General features: G+C 47.7%; 2 protein-coding genes across 2 annotated transcripts; one reads left to right on the top strand and one right to left on the bottom strand.

Moving 5' to 3' along the window:
* Window positions 1–599: 599 nt before the first annotated feature.
* LOC133128951 (uncharacterized membrane protein C3orf80) lies at window positions 600–2,114 on the top strand. Its single transcript, XM_061242758.1, has 2 exons — window positions 600–619; window positions 1,298–2,114. The coding sequence occupies exons 1-2, from the start codon at window positions 600–602 to the stop codon at window positions 1,776–1,778; spliced, it is 501 nt and encodes a 166-aa protein (XP_061098742.1). The 3' UTR covers window positions 1,779–2,114.
* A 1,809-nt stretch (window positions 2,115–3,923) lies between these two features.
* Window positions 3,924–16,997, bottom strand: LOC133128496 (importin subunit alpha-3-like). Its single transcript, XM_061242080.1, has 17 exons — window positions 16,754–16,997; window positions 15,349–15,393; window positions 14,338–14,427; window positions 14,019–14,048; window positions 13,630–13,682; window positions 13,050–13,145; window positions 12,120–12,205; window positions 10,729–10,815; window positions 10,193–10,362; window positions 9,743–9,787; window positions 9,239–9,370; window positions 8,635–8,763; window positions 7,798–7,902; window positions 6,972–7,043; window positions 6,287–6,449; window positions 5,700–5,794; window positions 3,924–5,364 (listed from the first exon to the last, which is right to left on the bottom strand). The coding sequence occupies exons 1-17, from the start codon at window positions 16,820–16,822 to the stop codon at window positions 5,266–5,268; spliced, it is 1,566 nt and encodes a 521-aa protein (XP_061098064.1). The 5' UTR covers window positions 16,823–16,997; the 3' UTR covers window positions 3,924–5,265.
* Window positions 16,998–21,087: the final 4,090 nt, after the last annotated feature.

Raw genomic sequence — 21,087 nt, 5'->3', positions numbered from 1 at the left:
CCCCCGTTTTCATAAGCTGTTTTTCATACCGCATAATAAAAAAGATAAAAAAGCATTCTGATTTTAATTTAAATGTAGTACAAGTAGTATGCTTAGTTTGTTTTTGAACACAGCCCATGTCACTGCGATGGAAACTTTTAACGGTTTGAAATCGTGCGGGGGTTTAAACGAAGAACAGGACTGGGACAACAAGCGTTTAAAAGTAGTTAGCCCGTAATCGGTCGACTTAAAGGGCAGTGAAGTAGGCTAATTGATTGGCCAGCAGTGGTTTAAAGAGCAGGTCGGATCAGAAATGCCTCCATTATTTATTTATGCATAGTTTTATTGTTTTGCCGCTTTACATAATGCGAGGCGCACGCAATGTCCGTGGCTTAAAAGCATCTGTTCGAAGGAGAAAAGTTTTATGCCAAAAAAAAAACTCCGCAATTCCCAGACTGGGCTGCCCTTGACCCTGTGACAAATGGAGATTGCGGACACATTAAAAACCACGATCAATGAATCATGCATCTTTCAGTGCAGAGATTTATCATCGCCTTCCCACTTATGGTCTATCGCACTCTCTGCCTCGGTTAGCTTCCAGTACAAACAGGGCCGCAGCTATGGGCGCCTGGGACAAAACGTATCGCGAGTCGCCCCTCGCCAATATATTTTTTAACAAATTAAAATAGGTAAACCCGATATACTGGGCAGGGGTGCAACCAGGGATCATTCGAAAGGATTGGACCTCAAGAAAATCCTAATCTATTTTGCCGACCCGTTCAATCAGAGCCGCCTCGACCCCGGCTTTACCGCCCCAGATACTGGGCCGCCTCTTGCTTGGGACAAAGTGTCCCAGTTCCTGCGTCTGTGGCCCAGGGAGCAGGTATTGTGAAGCAGGTGATATCAGGTAAAAAGTGGGTTATATGCCAGACGACATGTAAAAACATCGTTAAAAGAAAGCAAACGCTACAAGGCCGAGTGTCGAACATGTCATGAGAAAGGAGGCATATATTTTCTCCACGCCGATTTTGCTCGTGCGGTGACGTGACAATCAACAAGCGTCGTCACAGCTCACACTGCGACGGTAGGGGGGGGGGGGGGGAAGCTCCGGAGCTTCAGTCCTTTCTGCGACCAACGAAACGAGATCAGGTAAACTTCATCGCTCACGCTTACAAACGGAGGGGAAAGAGAATGAATTAAGAACACGGGAAGTGGGATGAATATGCTACACGTTCGTCACGGAACAGAAAACGGATGAAAGGATGCTTTGCCCGTCACAGCACTTAACTTTTCTGACATTGTTTGTAATTTCTGTCAGCCGGGCGCTGCGAAACTGCGGAGACATTCAGTGTCGCGAGGACCGGCGATGCTGCCCGCCACGTAACAGCAGTGCAGACGCTGCTCAGCCACGCGCATTCTTCGACAGTCTGGACTGGATCACGCGCAAACTCTCCGGGCTTTTGATCCTGCTGTTGCTGTTCGCCGTGGGCTACTTCATCCAGCGCATCGTCTGCCCGAGACCGCGTCGCCAGGGCGACGGCCAGCAGGAGCCAACTTTCCTAGGTGGAGGCGCCGCGACGTCCCGGGACAACTTGCTGGAAAACGACAGCCAGCACAGCATCGACAGCATCGCCTCGCCGGTCCTGTTGCCGGCGTACGACGAGGTGAAAGACTTGCCAACGTACGAGGAGACCATGCAGGAGGCGCGCGGACGACACGCGGCGCCGGCGGGACTCCCTCCTGTTCAACTTCAACACTCCTTCCATCCACTCTCCACATCTCGAACGCCCTTTGGATAAGCATAATGTGAGTTATGGCAGGAATATAGTTAATTGTTTATTTAGTCATGAACGTGCAGTGACAAGCCAACCGACCATTTTAGCAGCTGACACACTTTCTCCATTGTAATTAAGGTCACATGGTAATTTTGTCAGGATCCTGGCAACTTGATGGTGGTCCTGGAGAAAATACATTCAGCGAAGAAAGTAGTGCGTAATTGTGATCTATTTAGGCCCATGTGTGCAACGAATTTAACTGGAATACTGCCTTTTAGCTTTAGGTTTTGCCATCTACTTTGACTTCATGCCATGCTGTATAATACCCATTATTTAAGCGTGTTCTTGTATTTAAAAAAAGTGATGTTACGTTCCTCTGTGGTTGCTAAATGAGCGAGAGATGAGCGGGAGAAGTGGTCACCCTCTGCTGCATTATGTGAATTAACGTGTTACTGGCAATTCTGCTTTTTATAAATACAAATAAAAGTATGGAAATTCGAAGTAACATTTATTCGACTTCATATAACATCAAATTAAATGACACTGCGACTAGTTATAACAACAGCTACAACTATTTATTTTATAAATATGGATAGTTGCTTCTTTTACAAGGTTCATATGGTTGACAATGTATACTGAAACGGATTGATTTCAATACCAGGAGTCGGAATAATAGCTGGATAAAGTACAATTCTGGACATTAAATCACTTGAGCATGCGCGTTTTTTAACGCACGGTTTTTGCCCATTTCTCGGTTCAAAAACACGCCCAGTTCAGAAAATGGCGAGATTCAAGATCTCAAGTTTTTAGGCGGCATTGTGATCAATGACCCACGAATAATGGAGACAAGGACATAATGTCAGCTGCCTGCGCCACACATCACTTTTACGCACGTAACAACCGAATGCAATAGCCTGCGCAAGTGCACACTTTTAACTGACATTTAGGGGCAAATTAAAGAGGAACAAAAAAAAAAAGGGGGGGGGGGAAACCCGATACCCAAGTCCCCACTGTGTAATTCAATAAAACTTCTGCTAGCTAATCGTCAGACAGATTGTTCCTCTCGCGAAGAGGGTGGATGCGTTTATAAACCGATTACCACGCATGAGCCGGAAAGAATGCAGCACATGAACTGGGTAAAGAGAAAAGTGAAATTTATGTTCAGTGTCAGTAACAGCATGTTGTCTCTGCGACAAGCAATGTACAGATCTGCGAGTTTTACACAACAGTATTCTTCCATTTCCACATGGCATTATATATATATATATATTCAATAGTTGGAATATACATTTGAAACTCACATTAGGATTGACTTCCCCATTTGCGGTATTTGTTTTTAGAGCCAAATACAATTATGTGCGATACCATTTTTTTGTCTCCCACTAGTTTTTCCATTTAATTCTGCTGACATAAGCATGTCAAATGCACACCACACATGGGCTGAAATCATAGACACCCGCCTCATTTACGATGCATTATTTTTGAACTAGGAGGCCATTTTAATGATGCAGCATAAACAGAGAACCAAGCTATAGTATTAGCTGCGCTTTTCTTTGTTCCGAACAGCTATTAAACGAGAAACTATTGCGTGCGGGTCCTGGGCTATTCACACGGTTAAGGAAAATGGCTTCAGAACTAAGGAGTGTTTCTACATTTTTGTTTCACTATGCAGAAATGACATAACTTTTAATACACAGACCTCCCATTTCAGGGACAAATGGCTTTCTGATCAGTCTGGTCTGATCAATCATGTCCTCGGGGAAGGTATGGGAGATCAATCAACACTTGATTCTAAGATTTTGATCGCCTTTGGATTCGGTCATTGGCATTCGCCAACACGAGGACCAGGTGTGCCAAAGGAAGTTGGTTAAATTGACTGAATCTTTTCTACATTAGGTTTTCTACATTTAAAATTGCAGGAAGCCCAGTGAAAATAAAAACGGCAATGATGCAAAGGAATTAGTCGTAGATAAGGCAGACACTAGCTCGCTAATGCACTGATCTCATCAGCGAATCATGTGGCAACAAATCAACGCATACAAGAATGCAGACATGGTAAAAAAGGGTCAGCTCGAAATCAGATGAGCCACTTACTGTGTCGTGTCAAGGATTTAATAAAATAAAATAATGTCCGTGTAAGACAGGTGGAAAACACTGAACAGAGGCATATTCGGGATTCAATATTTATTTCCCTCGAAGGACAACCCTACCTGCTCTCAAACAGGTTCAGGGAGTCGTACATATCTAGGTGTAATTAGGCCCTGACATGGAATGTTGCAAATAGTCCCAACAAAGTCCCACAAAAGGTCACCTCCACCAACTCCAGCCCAATTCAGTGGTGTTACGAAACTGCTTAAAAAGAAAAAATAAAGTTGAAACGAAAAAAAACAAAAAACGGCAATAATTCCTCACTACAAGGGGGAAGGGGGCGTTTTACTCACAGTACGGCATTTAGGTGCAAACAGGGTGATGTGGAGTCTAACAGAAACTCCCGGGGTGTCGGTGGAGGGGGTGAGGGCGGGCACTTTTTAAATGCAAGCACTGAAATACAGAGTGGAAAAAGTAAAACCTAAGAATAAATCACCAGAAAGGTTTGGGGAAAAGCGGCAGGGTGCCCGCGGGGAGCGCGTACACTTCCTCCTCGCAGACCGCGGGCGAGTCGCTCGCGCGCCCTTTCCTTCCTTTGGTGGCGCGTTTCGTCGACGAGCCCCTCCCACAACCACCGCGTGCGTCCGGGGCAGGGCGGGCCCGACCCCTTCACCAGTTCAGCCAATCAGAAGGGGGAACGCCCCTACCCCGAAGCCACGACGTAAGCCCTTCCCCGCCTTCTCGATTTCAATTCCCGCTCGAGTTTCCGCCAATTCCCAAGTCCACATCCCGCCTCTCCTCGCTTCTGGAAACTGCAGTGGCCCGGGTTTCCTCTTGTCACGCAGGGTGGAGACGGTCATCTTTAAATTCAGCAGCACAAAAACTAGTCACGCGGCTATGGTTCAGTGCAGACGTAAAATGAGGGAACAAAAACGAAAGCACAAAGCTAAAGCGGTCGCTCTCCTGTCAACAGTGTAGAGTGCGTTCTGAAATGTGACAGTTCTTAAGCGTCGTGTTCTATAGGCACAGTGCAGATTGTGATTTTTTATTAATTAATTAAAAAAGGAAAAAAAAATAAAATAAAGAAATATTCCCAGTACTAAAGCACTTGCGCTCGCTTGCATTCATCGCTTCCGACCCCTTCCTCGCCTGGTCCACCCGGACACGGCTCCGGTTCCCACGGCAACGCTTCACCAAATCCGCTTGGTTGTCAGGGGCAACCGCGGAGCCAGCAGGCCGACGCCCTCCCTCATTCTCGCTCACTCTCACTCGCTCGTTCTCTCATTCGTTCGCACGCTCGCTCTCATTCGCACGCCCGTTCTCATTCGCACGCCCGTTCTCTCTCTCTCTCTTTCACTATCCCTCTCCCCATTTTTTTTTTTTGTGGGTGATGACCAGACGCTCCAGCACTAAGGGTTTGGGTCTAGAAGCGGAACCCCTCCGTGGGCAGGTTGGCGGAGGAGTCGAACCCGTACGTCCCGCCCTCCCCGGCCTCCGGCACCAGGTTCGAGTCCTCGTCGATCTACAGGGAGAGTTAAAAAAAGAAAAAGAAAAAAAGGTTGTCAATATTTAGACCAAAAAGCATTTATTTCCTTCAGGGTCAGCCATTTCTCCGTTCTCTGTATCACTTTCACTCGGGAATAGTCGGACTATTGTGGCATATCGTTTTAAGAGAACAGTCTCTGACTATTCTGCCATTTTCATAGAGAGCACGCCGACTACTGTGGAGTTTCTTCTTTCTTTTTCAACAGATAATAGTCAAGACCTACAGCAGTTTTATAGAGAATATTCGGACTATTGTGGCAGTATTCTGTGAATACAGAGGCCCTGAGTAACAGAGTAAAGGGCAGGACTCACGTCGTCGGTGGAGAAGAACTGATCAATAATCTCGTAGGACAGCTTGTAGATCTCCTCATTTTCATGATTCTGCAACATCTCAATTTTCTCCAAACCTGAGAGAGAAAAACATAACCATATTATACAACTATTACCCCACAAACCAATCTCCTATGAACCAAGGGTAAAAATAATAATTCGTCACATAGCTTTACTAGATTACACAAATTAGATAGATTGCACAAAGCAGGGGACTATCCCCCCTGGAGCAATGCAGGGTTCAGGGTTATCGGTCACACCAGGGCTCGAACCGGCAACCTGCAGGGTCCTAAGTCCTGCACCTCAGCCACTAGGCCCACAGGCCGCTCCTGCCCCTGGACCAGCCAATCGCAGCTCCCGCCCCGGGACCAGGCCTGCGTGCGGGGCAGCCAAACGCGGCCCCCGCCCCTGGACCAGGCCCGCGGGGCGGTCAATCGCAGCCCCCGCCCCTGGACCAGGCCCGCGGGGCGGTCAATCGCAGCCCCCGCCCCAGGACCCGGCCCGCGGGGCAGCCAATCGCAGCCCCCGCCCCGGGACCCGGCCCGCAGGGCAGCCAATCGCAGCCTCACCTCCGCACTCCTCGATCAGCCCGGCGACGGCGTCCGCCTCCTGGTCGGCCATTTTGAGCATGCTCCGGAGGCCGTCCAGCACCACCTGCACCACCTGGGAGTCCCGCACCGTCAGCAGCCGGCAGAAGGGCGGGATCACCTGCTGCTGGATCAGGTGCGCCACCTGCAGGACGCGGGCAGAACAGCGCGCCGCGCCGCCAGTCAACGGAGGAGGGGGAAGGCACACCGCGACAAAACTACCGCCAGCCCACAACACCAATCTCCTACGACCCAAGGGTGAAAACAACACCCTGCAGGCCGGACAGAGGGCCCCCAGCCCAGCTCACAAATGAAACACCGCCTCTCATAAAAACGTCATTGGCGTCGAGCATACATTACGTACCTTAGTCCTCCCTCCTGATTTCCACCCCCGCCCCCCCCACCCAAATTACTAAAATGTAAACGTAAAACATACATAAATTTCCCATTTTCTATTGACGGTTAAGCATTAGAGCTTAATTGGGTGCTTTTAACCAAGTTCATGGGTAATTCAGCGTAAGGCGATGTGTGCAGACGATTTTAACGGGTGAAAACAGCCACATTAATGACCGTATCCAGGGTGGAATGTGAAAAGTGGTTATGGCGTGACCTCTCGACCCCGAGTACTGCATTGTGGGAACTGTAGTTCTGAACCGAAGAGGCTCACCTGCTCCTTCCTCCCACTGATGGTCAGGTTACTGATGGCCCAAGCTGCTTCCTTCTGCGTCCCGAAATCCCCCTGGAGGCAGGTTTTTCAAAGTTTTTAATTCACAGCAGGGCAACAACTTTCCCCATGCACACTACCATGGGGCCAAACTATGTGGAACCCTCATTAAACACAAACTGAAAATGTTTTATTAGCATTCTCCTACCTCAATACTAAACACTGCAAACAGAAAAAAACATGACAACAATGACAGTAAGAGTAAAGAATAGCAAACGTATACCAACTACATTAATAACAGTAATCAACACTACCAAAACAAATAACAGCAACCAGTAAATCACAGGTACTCTCGCTGGAGCAGCTAGTGGAGAACACGTCCGTCACCCACGCTAACCTTCTAACCTGCACTAAGAGTGAGTTGGAGAGGGAGGGTGAGTGAGTGAGTGAGTGAGTGAGTGAGTGAGAGAGGGTGAGTGCGAGTGAGTGAGTGGAGTGAGTGAGTGAGTGAGAGAGGGTGAGTGGAGTGAGAGAGAGTGAGTGAGTGAGAGAGGGTGAGTGGAGTGAGTGGAGTGAGTGAGTGAGAGAGGGTGAGTGAGTGAATGAGTGAATGAGTGAGTGAGAGAGGGTGAGGAGTGAGTGAGAGAGGGTGAGTGAGAGGGAGTGAGTGAGTGAGAGGGAGAGTGAGTGAGTGAGAGGGAGAGTGAGTGTGAGAGTGAGTGAGTGTGAGAGTGAGTGAGTGAGTGAGTGAGTGTGAGAGAGAGAGAGAGAGAGAGAGTGAGCGAGCAAGCGAGCGAAGAGGAGAATGAAGGAGAAGAGGCAGGCATACCTTGTCCAGCAGGTGGATGATCATGGGCACCAGGCCGGCGTCGATCACAGCCTGGACCTGCTGCGGGTTCCCCGCGGTGATGTTCGACAGGAACCACACGGCCTCCTGCAGGGAGAACCGCCCATGTCAGCGACCGCTCACCCGACACGGCCCAATCGCACGCTCTCACTCCACACCACTGACCAATCAGATCTTACACCGCACGATGATCGACAGGAACCAACGGCCAACGTCAGCGACCCTTCACCCCCACACGGCCCAATCGCAAACTCTCATTCCACACCCCCAACCAATCAGATCCTACACAGCACGCACTCTGCTGAGAAAACGCTTAAAGGCCCTGTAGAATACGACATGCTTACATCACAAAGGCCCTGTAGAATACGACATGCTTACATCACAAAGGCCCTGTAGAATACGACATGCTTACATCACAAATGCCCTGTAGAATACGACATGCTTACATCACAAATGCCCTGTAGAATACGACATGCTTACATCACAAAGGCCCTGTAGAATACGACATGCTTACATCACAAAGACCCAGAACAACCAGCTGACATCACAGAAGCCCTGTAGGGATAATCAAATCTGGCCCTCAAATCCGATTCCAGCCCCGGTATTCTATTCTCTTTGGATAATTAACCGAAGTTAGTGCTACTGATTGGCCAGACCACCTTCACACCCGATTCCCTGGCAAAGGGAGGGTGGGAAAACCCGCGATTCGCGGCCCTCGTGAAACCAGGAATTGATCCCAGCAGCACAATCTCCTCCTGACATCTCCAAGAACCTGTCGCAAGAACCTGTCGCAACAAGACGGGAAGCAGCCGCACTCACCTTGTTGATCTTCTCCTTGGGGTGCGTGAGCAGGTTGGGGAAGTGGGAAAGGGCGTCGCAGTTCAGGACCTCCTGGGTCTGCTCGTCCGTGCCGGTGACGATGTTCCCCACAGCCCTCAGAGCCGCCGTCTGGGAGGAGCGAACAACCACCCCGTCAAAACGGGCCAGAAGGGCTCCACAGCAACGCTGTGTACTCCAACAACCACGGCATACCGTTTACAGCCCATTCCGAACGCACGGCCAAACTCAGGGCCTGTGTTCTGGCGGCACACACTCATGCACCATGGGGCGGGCCTGTAGCATAGTGGTTAAGGTAAAGGACTGGGACACGCAAGGTCGGGGGTTCGAATCCTAGTGTAGCCACAATAAGATCTGCACAGCTGTTGGGCCCTTGAGCAAGGCCCTTAACCCTGCATTGCTCCAGGGGAGGATTGTCTCCTGCTTAGTCTAATCAACTGTACATCGCTCAGGATAAGAGCGTCTGCCAAATGCCAATAATGTAATGTAATGTAATGCACCATGCATTGATGCCCGTTGCGGATCAATACAGATGGATAGTGTTCATCTTCTAAATCAGTAAGTGCACATCGTCTCTTCAGCTTACCTGAACTTTGACCTCCTGGTGGTCGAGGAGGGGCACCAGATGCGGGATGATTCCCGAGTCGATGACCATCTGGATCTGATCGTTCCCCGCGTCCGTCAGGTAGGACAGCGCCCAGACCGTGTCCACCAGGATCTGAAACAGTGGACACGCAAACAGGAAGTTGGTTGGCCCAGTGACACTCACCAGTTGGTCCAGCCATCCCCTGTACCAATGAACCAAAGTAAATAAAGAAACACTGCATGGATGGTCAGGTTATAATTAGGAGGACTTTCTCAAAACAAAGCGTCAGAGGATTTGCTCAGAGAAGCAAATGAAGATGAAAATGCTGATGTCACAGTGCCCACCGATTCTAGAACCCTGGCCTGGGACATTCCAGTACACCTACGCTTGAAAGGGTCAAAAGCAAATGAACTGGGCAACATCATCTGTATCAGTGCGCAAACTGCTCTCATCTGGATTAAACTCCATCAGCACCACCCATTGCAGGCAGGTTCCGGTACTCACGCTGACGTCTGTATGGTGAATCAGCACACACAGGGCCGGGAGAATCTGAGAGAGAGAGAGAGAGAGAGAGAGAGAGAGAGAGAGAGAGGGAGAGAGAGATGTAAAAGAGAATGTAAATGTAAAACATGTAGTCTACATATATTGTATAGTCACTTTCAGGGCTATAACAAGCCAGAAGGCAGGAACACAACCCAGCACTGAGCAACACATCACCCTTACAGAGATTGACAATGCAGAGAACATATGGGGGAAAAATAAAAAATAAAATAAAATATAGTAAAACATTTCACAATATGGGGAAATATACAAATTTTTACATACACACACACAGATGTGAAATGCATCCATTTCATGCCATGCATTTACAGTATTTGTCAGCAGCACATTCCATTACCCAGAAGGACAGAGGGAGACAGACAGACAGACGGACAGACAGCAGGAGGGCAGTACCTCCTGGACAGTCTCCAGGGGAGGGGGCGGGTCCTTGTGGCGGCACAGGTTGACCATGACCCATGTGACGTTGCGGAGGAAGGTGATTGGTACAGTGGGCCGTATGAAGGCCAGCAGAGGCTTGACCACGCCCAGGCTGATGACATAATCCCTGCACCGCGGCCCGTCACCTGGGAAGGGGGAGGGGGTCAAAGGTCAATCAGAATCAGTGCAGAATTCAGAGCGGGAGTGCAGGAAGACCATACGGGCCAGAGAAACTCGGTCTGCGCACCCTATAGCAGGTCTGCCCAAGCCTGTTCCCGGAGATTTACCATCCCGTACGTTTTCACGCCAAAACCGCCAAAGCCACACGTTAACTCAACAGCTAGAGATCTCGTTTACCCGCTAATCACAATAACTAGCGTGTGAAAGTAGGGTTAAAGCGAAGACCTACAGGATGGCAGATCTCCAGGAACAGGGGTCCAGCCAATCACTGACTGAAGCTCTAGTTCCTGAACATCATTAACAACTCGATCGTTATCAACACGATCGCTCACCGATGATGTTGCCTAGCGCCCACACGGCCTGCTCGCACACGTTCTGGTGCGGGGACAGCAGCAGGCTCAGGAACATGGGTACAGCATCTGGGGAGAGACAGGGAGAATATACCACCTGCATTATCACTTGAGACCTGGAGAATATACCACCTTCATAATCACTACAGAGACAAGAATATACCACCTTCATAATCACTACAGAGACAAGAATATACCACCTTCATAATCACTACAGAGACAAGAATATACCAACTTCATTATCATTAGAGACAGGGAGAATATACCACCTTCATTATCATTAGAGACAGGGAGAATATACCACCTTCATAATCATTAGAGACAGGGAGAATATACCACCTTCGTTATCAGTAGAGACAGGGAGAATATACCACCTTCGTTATCAGTAGGGGGCAGTGCTGGGTCAGTGTGAGGAAACGGGGTGGTAGGACAGATACGGTCAGTAGGGGGCAGTGCTGGATCAGTGTGAGGAAACAGGGTGGTAGGACCGATACGGTCAGTAGGGGGCAGTGTGAGGAAACAGGGTGGTAGGAACGATACGGTCAGTAGGGGGCAGTGCTGGGTCAGTGTGAGGGAACAGGGTGGTAGGAACGATACGGTCAGTAGGGGGCAGTGCTGGGTCAGTGTGAGGAAACAGGGTGGTAGGAACGATACGGTCAGTAGGGGGCAGTGCTGGGTCAGTGTGAGGAAACAGGGTGGTAGGAACGATACGGTCAGGAGGGGGCAGTGCTGGGTCAGTGTGAGGGAACAGGGTGGTAGGACCGATACGGTCAGGAGGGGGCAGTGCTGGGTCAGTGTGAGGAAACAGGGTGGTAGGCCCGATACGGTCAGTAGGGGGCAGTGTGAGGAAACAGGGTGGTAGGAACGATACGGTCAGTAGGGGGCAGTGCTGGGTCAGTGTGAGGGAACAGGGTGGTAGGACCGATACGGTCAGGAGGGGGCAGTGCTGGGTCAGTGTGAGGAAACAGGGTGGTAGGCCCGATACGGTCAGTAGGGGGCAGTGCTGGGTCAGTGTGAGGGAACAGGGTGGTAGGAACGATACGGTCAGTAGGGGGCAGTGCTGGGTCAGTGTGAGGGAACAGGGTGGTAGGAACGATACGGTCAGTAGGGGGCAGTGCTGGGTCAGTGTGAGGGAACAGGGTGGTAGGACCGATACGGTCAGGAGGGGGCAGTGCTGGGTCAGTGTGAGGGAACAGGGTGGTAGGAACGATACGGTCAGGAGGGGGCAGTGCTGGGTCAGTGTGAGGGAACAGGGTGGTAGGAACGATACGGTCAGGAGGGGGCAGTGCTGGGTCAGTGTGAGGGAACTGGGTGGTAGGACCGATACGGCCAGTAGGGGGCAGTGCTGGGCGACGGGAGGGGTGGGTACTTACTGCACTGCACCACTGCCTGTGTCTGCTCTGAGGTGCCGGAGGCAATGTTAGTCAGAGCCCAGGCCGCTTCAAACTGAAGAGCAGGACTGCAGAGGGAGGGAGAGAGGGAGGGAGGGAGAGAGAGAGAGAGAGACCGGGGGGCGGGGTTTAAGAGATCAGCACGAAACTGACACAAACACAGACATGGATGGGCATAGTTTAGGTTTTGCCAATACTGACATACTGAAACTATACTTATTATTCAGGTACTGGCACTATTTAAAAAGACAAAAGCTAGCCGATGCGCCACACGGTGGTGATTATCATCACTACGCTTTTAACGCGACACCCGACAAACATCCTTTCAGAACAGCAGACTGGTGCAGGGGATAGACTCCTCAGCAGCGCCGAGAACACAGATTTATATCTCCAGGGACAAGGAAAAGCCCACTGAAACCTAAAACCCCACATGACGATTAGATAGAAAAATGAGCATAGCTCCACGTTTATTCGCGGTGACGTACGCTGTCCTGGACGAAGAAATGAAGAAAAGAAATAAGCAACGGGTAAGGTTAAAGGTACAATCTGTAATTTCAGACAAATAACAGTCAAGAGAGGAATAGCAGCAACAAACACCTGCAAACCACAACACTGTTTATCCCTCCGCCTTCTCTGGGAAGCGCTGACGTTGAAAGGCCATTGGCTGTGGCAATTAGAACCAATGAGCTTGCCTTATTGTACAGTTATACGGTGTTTAGGTACAGAGTGCCGGCCTGTCAACAGCATATTTTGAAACCCAAACATAAACACAGGCAGAACAACGATCTTGTAACAACGATTTAACACAAAACTCTCACCAATTGTACGTTTAAAGGAGTTGAAACCTAGCAGCTGGAATGAACGACGTAAGGGAAGAAGGAAGAAAAAAAAAAAAAAAGTGACCAGACTTACTTGTCAACTCTGTCCAGGCAGTTCACCAGCACAGGCAAAATCCCTGACTTGATCAAATCATCAATGGGCGGGTTGCGGTCGCTGGACAACAGCTTCCTGAAAACAGAAAGAAATGACAACTCAGCAAAATACAAAAAAACCGGAGGCTCATCCTCCTCCCAAAAACAGCCGCACTCAGAAGATCTATACAGCGCTCCTTCAAGACGCACGAACCGCCTCACAGTGACGAGGGGGAAACCGAGCCAAAGGACACTCAACCGGGGACTGTGATATGTATTCATACATTACATTAATGGCATTTGGCAGACGCTCTTATCTAGAGCAATGTACAGTCGATTAGACTAAGCAGGAGGCAATCCCCCTTGGAGCAATGCAGGGTTATGGGCTTTGCTCAAGGGCCCAACGGCTGTGTGGATCTTATTGTGGCTACACCGGGGATCGAACTACCAACCACTACTCTAGAGGCCGCGCTGTGCATGTGATATCACTCAGAACACTTAGCATTCGAGGCAGAAATGTAGCAAAACAGCCACAACGCAACGCAGACGCATGGGTCTCAGGGAGGACGGGGCTCTCCTACCTGGCAGCCTGCACCGCGCTGAGCTGAACGCCTTGGTCATCACTGGTTGCATTCTGGGATACAGGAGGAACAGAGCATGTCAATGTCAATGGAAAAATGCACGGTACAAACACCTAACCACATCTCCTGGACAGCTTGATGATTCTTCAAAACATTATTGGCATTTGGCAAACGCCCTTATCCAGAGCGACGTACAGTTGATTTAGTTAATTCCCTAGATTTTTATAGGCCTTTTTATTCTTTTTGCACAGAGGTATGTTGCAACTAATTCTGGTGATACTAAATTTGCTTCAATTGACCTTCTATCAAGTGTGCCTCAACAATACCTCAGTTAAACATTATACACCTCACATGCATGTTTTTAAGATATATATACACATTTAACTTACTTGCACTATGGCTTCCAAAGAGGTGGTCAGCTGCAAAAAGGAAAGAAATGAAAAGAAAAACGTACAATTAATTTGGACAAAAGAGCAAAAATCGCATCTCATCTCAATATTGGAAAACGTTCAACGGCAGGCACTGAAGCTCCAGCAGACAGATGAGGAGTTGGAACGTGGGACGGATTTCACTTTTCTAACAGGTCATTTTGTGTCGCACCTCGAAGAGGAAGGAAATGTCTCGTTATAAGTTATCATTTCCAGGAAAGCTTGAGCATCTGCTCTCACTAGCACACGGCCCTAACGATGCACAGGCAGGTGCGATTACCCCCTGGAGGTCCCCGTCGACATCAGGGTCCTCACAGCCGCTTCCCTGCGGAACATTCCTCCTCTTCAGGAGGTGCTCATCTCTCTTGTTCTGGGGGGAGAGAGAGAGAGAGAGAGAGAGAGAGATTGAGAGAGAGAGAGAGAGAGGGGGAGAGGGACAAGGGAGAGGGAGAATCAGCCAATTCATCACAAATTCAGCCAACACTGAAGGGGCAACCCAGTCACTCCCAATACTTAATATTTACAGCAGGGCTGCCAAACGCCATTCCCGGAGATCTGACATCCTGCAGGTTTTTTCCATTTCAACCCCAAATCGGCACGCCCGACTTGACCAATCAGCAGCTCGATAAGACCCTCTAACAGTCAAGTGAGAGGTGAGGAGAGGAAAACGCACAGAAACGGGGTCGGGAGGGCCTGGTTTACAGGAACGTCTGAGCACCAGTGAGCACCAAGCTTCAGTTACCAGGCCTGAACCCAACCCAGCCCCTTCACTCCACCCCACTCCTCCAAGCGCAGGTCTTACTCTCGGCCAGCATGACCCCGGTTTACAGGGGTAAAACCATCAGCTCTGAGGAGAAAGGCAGGACTAAAAGGTCTTGAAACAGGGGCGTCTTACGCCTGGGGCCAGTACCACAAAGCCGGATTAACGGAGTTAGCTGGATAACTGTACTGAATAAAACACAGAATGTTCCCGAATCCAGTACATTCGCTGAAGTATTAATGGGGTTCACACTCAGTGCAGTTATCCAGCTAACTCTGTTATCCTGCTCTGTGACACAGGCCCCAGGGAGAGCCACAGTGGCTGTGGGTATGTGTAGTTTCCTTTCAATCTGCACCCAATCCAGGCCCAATTCATTCGTGGTGGCAAAACACACCAAAGACCAGCAGACAGTGTGGTGCTCCAGGACTGAATTCTGACATCTTTTTTAGTCGACTTAGAACTTGGATAATGATGATGACGATGTTCAAACCATGGCACAATTAGGCGCACGTCATGCATATTAAAACGTACCTTCCGGATTTCCACAGCTACGTCGTTCCTCTGTCTTCTCATAGTCTGGAAGCGGTGAAAGATGTTTTTAGATAATCTTGTGACAAAAATGTGAACACCATTCATCCATTGCACGGTTACCGCAGCAAGCCTTCCATCAACTGACCATTTGAAGAGGTGGGGGGTAAACCATCCACAACTATTTATATGGAAACCATGGATTAACTAGAGTAAATGGGAAAGGTTGAGCGCCGTGAACTATCCCCATGATATGCTGGAATCGTACTTTGAACAACTTGTAACAAAAAGGAACAGAGGCGCAAGTGTTACCGAACATGAAAGAAAACAAACGGAACCCAAGTGAGAAATTCTGTTGAAACGCTAACATCGGACTTGAGCTGAATAGCTTCTGTAAAACGTTGGATCAATTTGGTTATTAGAAAATCAGTTAAATGTGAACGATTCAGGGCAAACATCCCGCGTATCAACAGCGTAGCGTTTGACGCACAGGCCGGGCGGGGCAGATCAGAGGTCAAGCCGTGGAATGTTCGCGCGCTGCTTTGGAAACTTCGTAACCGCACGTATACACAAAACAAAAAATATTAGCAAAACTAATAATTAAGAAGCAGTGCGTGTGACATAGAAACGTGCAATTTACTTAGCGTGCTAACGTTACTGATATTACACATCCCCGTTGGCTAGCTAGAAGCCATTTGCGTTCATGTAGCATAAAGCTAGTTAGTATAGCAGATAACTAACGCTAAGTTGCACGTACTAACATAACATTAGCTAGCTAGCCAGTTAAAACCGTTAATGCTTAGCTAGACTAGCTACCCATGTGACAACACATCTAATGTTAGCTAGCTAGTTAGTAGGCCGTACGGTCCAGTTAGCAAACTAGCTTTAATATGGGTGCGTGCACGACTCAATGCAGCCAGCAGCATCTGAACCAATAGCCAGCTAACGGTGGCTAGTGCTAAGTAACCACCTCTAACCAGTCATCTACAGACCTAGCGAACTAGCAGGTCAACATAATTAGCTAGCTAAGGTTAACTTTGGATAATACTAGCTACTCTTAACAACATGGACGAATGTTCCACTGCCAATTGCTTCCTAGCTAACTTAACGTTATCGTATTATCCATTCAGATGCATCGTAGTGTTAAGTTTGCATAGACGAGATCTGCTCTGATCTCGCCCAACGTTGCTGTTACTAAAGACAAACAAATCAAAGGATGTGAAACAGTGAAATACAAAAAACTACAAATCTGTGTTCTCGGTCTAACGTTATATAAACCCTCTCCACACGCAGCACATGTCCGCCTTAAAAGAGGACGCAAACACAGCTAGCTAACTGGCTGGCTATCATAAAATATGGGCTAACCAGAATCTGGCTAGCAAAAAAAGGCAACAAAACAGCATTTCACCTCCGGATCCCGACCCTTGTTTTTGAAATTCTTTAACCGCTGGTTATCTTGTTTCTCCTCGTCAGCCATTTTCCTGAAATGCAGACGCGTTTGGTGGTGAAAATATCAGTGCTTTTAGCCTTCCTTTCTTTTAGCTTTAGAGCTAAGTTCGCACTTTTGCTAGTTTCTGCCCCGTGGTATTCTGGGAATGACGCCGGTACAGGGCGCCCCCCCCGCTCTACCAGAAGCCACAGCGACAGGATTTCAGGCTAAACACCGACACAGGACCCGCTAACTCCATACAAATTCCACCCTTAACCATTAAGAAGACAACAGCCAAACTGATCTCAGATCAGCTGCTAACGAACGAGGGGAGAAACCTTTTCGATGATTGGATAAGAAGTCAGTAAAGGAGGGCATATTTTATCGCAGCCACGCCCTACAGATAGAGTCCGTTGTTTACCAGGCTACCCACTTTGTAGGCTGCGATAATTTGTTTAAAAACCCAGATGGTCTTGTATTGTGCTTGTTAATATCATGTAAGAACGTTCATGTAAATCTGGCTGTAAGGGATGTGGGACAGACGATGTGCCCGGGATGGTCGTATCCTACAAGCCAGCCGTACAAAATATAGGAAAAAGTATTTATTTATTACGATGCTGTGGAACGGCTCATACATTGTGGGTTACACTGAGTATTTTCCAAACACTGCGCGTGTAAGCAGGCTATGTAGCCTACCCCACATCAACGGCGATTCAGCTGTAGACTGGATCAGCTGCGTTATCTAACGGCCTTTCGCCATCTACAGTTCAAGGTGTGAATGACATCCAGTTCCTTGAGCCCTGAGCGCCCGCTTGCCCTGTTAAATATAAAGGTAGGCATAAACAAGACGACTGCAACCCTGATGTAGTCTTCCGTGCCATCTATGCTTAAATGCTGGTGAGTGTTCTTCAAGTGTTTGACTGTTGATAATGGGACTTTCCATCACAACTGAAAAAAGTATTCTTCAGTTATTCAGCTCATGTATTATAAATTATTTCGTTTCAAATCCAGTGTGCTGGAGTACAGGGTCAAGTCAACAAAAACTGTGTCACTGTCCAAATACTTACAGACTGGTTCATGAATTGGACATTCCAAAGTTGGGTCGGATTGGAGATTATAAAATTATAAATATACACAAATGTGTCGTACTGTTATGATCGTTTCATTGTACCATATTGCTGCTGGACCTCAAGGTGTCATTTTGCGGTACCGTTTTTTTGATACGTTGTGCCGAAAACAAAAAAAGCATAGCGTAAAAGTATTGGAGAAGAAACCAAAGAGAGCTGGCCTGTCCCTTTAAACCCAATAATGGCGACTGTGGTGGTTGATTTTGTATGCATCAGGCGGTGCAGTTTCACTCCCATTGTAATGGCTCTGCATCAGAACCCAAACAGTTTGTTTTGAGCTGTGTAAATTTAGATCGGCATGTACAGTACACAGGCTACAAGCCCTCAAATCCTCCCGCAGGTTCTGGTTACACAAAATCATTTAGACGGCACCTGTAGCCTTTCGTGTCCGGCTAGCCTGACCGTTGGTGCAATAAGCGATAACAAGACGTGCTCTCAGAAATAAAGTTTATAATAAGGGGCGGCATGGCTCAGGCAGTAGGAGCAGTCGTCTCATTGGCTCAGGCAGTAGGAGCAGTCGTCTCATTGGCTCAGGCAGTAAGAGCAGTCGTCTCATTGGCTCAGGCAGTAAGAGCAGTCGTCTGGCAGTCGGAGGGTTGCCGGTTCGATCCCCCGCCTGGGCTGTGTCGAAGTGTCCCTGAGCAAGACACCCCCCAACCCCCAAATGCTCCTGATGAGCTGGTCGCCGCCTTGCATGGCAGCCAATCGCTGTCGGTGTGTGTGTGTGTGTGTGTATGAATGGGTGAATGAGAAGCATCAATTGTACAGCACTTTGGATAAAGGCGCGATATAAATACCAACCATTCACCAAAGTGACAGTGGAAGAAACGCAGGCTGCAGGTGAGGCCAGTGAGGAAACAGCTGTCCCACATGTGAATGAATCTGAAACCTCATGTCTTATTGACAATTAACTGCTATGCCTGAATCTACTGTAAACCATTAGTGATGATATTTATTTGGTTGTAAATTCCGCTGGCTGTTTTCCCGAACACCACAATCCTTAGCAATGTGTTCTAAGCAGAGTGCATTCCAAAAATGTATGCAAGCAAGTTTCAGATTGCAGCTGCTGGTATGCGACCAGTGGGGCTGTCAGCAGGGACATACTTGTTACTCAAGTATAAGCAATACTTGTTACACATGAAATACTGCCCATCCCAAACCATCAGTTATGTCATACTGTACCACTATCTATAGCCTCACACCAGTCCATGTGCACACACACACACACACACACACACACACACACACACACACACACACACACACACACACACACATGTGACCCTTGCTAGGTCTGTAGATACTCAGTGCAATGAGGTTAGAAAGTACAGACCTGGTACCGAAAATCCAGGTTCCAACTCTTCCCATATGCCCAAAGGCTATAGGACAGAGATATAATACTTGATTCAATAACCTGAGAGATGAGGTGACTTGTATTGTTCAATCTATATTTATTTCCCAAGTGCAGTGTAACCAATGGAATTCCAGATAAATCTTTGAAATCATGCTTATCAAAGAACCACAATTTCACATAACAGGATATGTGATGTGTGATAGGTATTCCGATCATCAAATACAGAACTCATAGACGTTATATAGACAAATACATTAGTCATAGGCCTACTCACATTACTCTTTCAGTTCATGAACATACAAGTTAATGGCAGTACAGTGTATGTTCTCACAGTGAAATCATCAACAGTTTTACAAAAAAAATTAAGTGACTTAAATATTGTTTAGTGCAAAGTGTATGCCAATATTACAAACCTCAGTGATGTCATTATCCAGGAAAAAAAAGACAAATGTGTTTTTTCCATATGGATTTTTCATGACACCTATCATGAAGAAAACATCCAAAAGACATCAGTTGGGTAGTGAAAAAACAGGGGAAAAAAACACCCTCTTCACTATCTTACATTTCAATACATAACAATAGAATTAATGTCATACCAAATGAATGAATTAACTCTCAGGCACATATTTTGCATTAATTACATCTTCATATCATGTTTAAGTACTAAGTTATACTGAGTACTAAGGATTTTTTCAACAACACAACCAAGTCAAATTCAAAACCAAATATAACGTGGGCCAGATCAGGGAGGGGTGGGGTGGCACTGCCTCCAAAACATTTGCTTTGCCCCCTCAAATCCAGTTTCTGGTACCCCCATGAATGTCTGCAGAGAATCTCTGAGACCATCAAGAATCTCTGTGGCGAAAAACATCCCCCTTTACCCACCATAAATAATAATTTGTTATTTAGGCAATGCTTTTACCCAAAGCATCTTACAGTTGATTAGACTAAGCAGGGGACCCCCCGTGGAGCAACGTGGGGTTAAGGGCCTCGCTCAAGGGCCCAAGAGCAGTGTGGATCTCATCATGACCCATTCTGGGTCCCAGTCATTTACCTTAGCCACTAGGCTACTGGCTTCTACGGGCTGCCCAATAATTGCTGCAGTCAATGACAGTGGAATGCAAGCCTCCCCCCATCAACAACCTCTGCAACGAACAACAGCAGAACACCGTGCCACGTGGCAGCTGTAGTCTACTGTCTACCTGTCTAATCAAACCCTTCAGACACAGATTCACAGTTCGGACACACAAATTACCTGGTCTTGGGTACAAGCATCAATCAAGCTAAAAGCCTGTCTTGTGTAGTCCAGGGATGTGTCTGCTGCGCTAAATAATAGACTATAGTAATCAATTTGCAATAACATTAGTACCATTATAAGAAGCCTAGTTGCTGATTACACTGTATCACAGTGATTTTTCAGCAGGTTCTATCTGTCAATTTATAGTGGGGAAGTCATTGAGACATAAAAAGGTATAAAAATACATTGTATTCTGTTCTATACAAAAATATAATTTTGAACATTTGTACATAAAAAACGTTTTATTACATACAATGTGCCATGTCTTTGCTTGTGAAGGAGAAACATAAGAAAACTGTCCGCAGCCCATAGTGACTGTGACCTCATGCCAACAGGAAGTTGCAGCCATACCTCAGAACATGAAGCCACACAAAATGGCTGTTCAATTTTTGCGGTAGTGCCTCTTGTTTCGAAGTAATGAAGAGTGTGACGTCTTAACCATGCGACAATTTACCCCGCTCTCCACTACTCACTTCCACATACAGTATATCACTTTTCAACTTTGTTTCATGCTCAGTTTGATTAAATTAAATCT

The sequence above is a fragment of the Conger conger genome, chromosome 5, assembly GCF_963514075.1.
Source record: "Conger conger chromosome 5, fConCon1.1, whole genome shotgun sequence".
Taxonomy (NCBI): Eukaryota; Metazoa; Chordata; class Actinopteri; order Anguilliformes; family Congridae; genus Conger; species Conger conger.
This window is presented reverse-complemented; position numbering and strand designations above follow the sequence as displayed.

Excerpts from the sequence above, each read along its gene's own strand:
- LOC133128951 (XM_061242758.1), top strand. The coding sequence starts at position 600 with ATGGGCGCCTGGGACAAAAC. Across the intron at positions 620-1,297 it reads ATGGGCGCCTGGGACAAAAC|CCGGGCGCTGCGAAACTGCG; the intron begins GTATCGCGAGTC and ends AATTTCTGTCAG.
- LOC133128496 (XM_061242080.1), bottom strand. The coding sequence starts at position 16,822 with ATGGCTGACGAGGAGAAACAAGATAACCAGCGGTTAAAGAATTTCAAA. Across the intron at positions 10,816-12,119 it reads ACAGGCAGTGGTGCAGTGCA|ATGCTGTACCCATGTTCCTG; the intron begins GTAAGTACCCAC and ends GTCTCTCCCCAG. Across the intron at positions 7,044-7,797 it reads TCATCCACCTGCTGGACAAG|GGGGATTTCGGGACGCAGAA; the intron begins GTATGCCTGCCT and ends ACCTGCCTCCAG.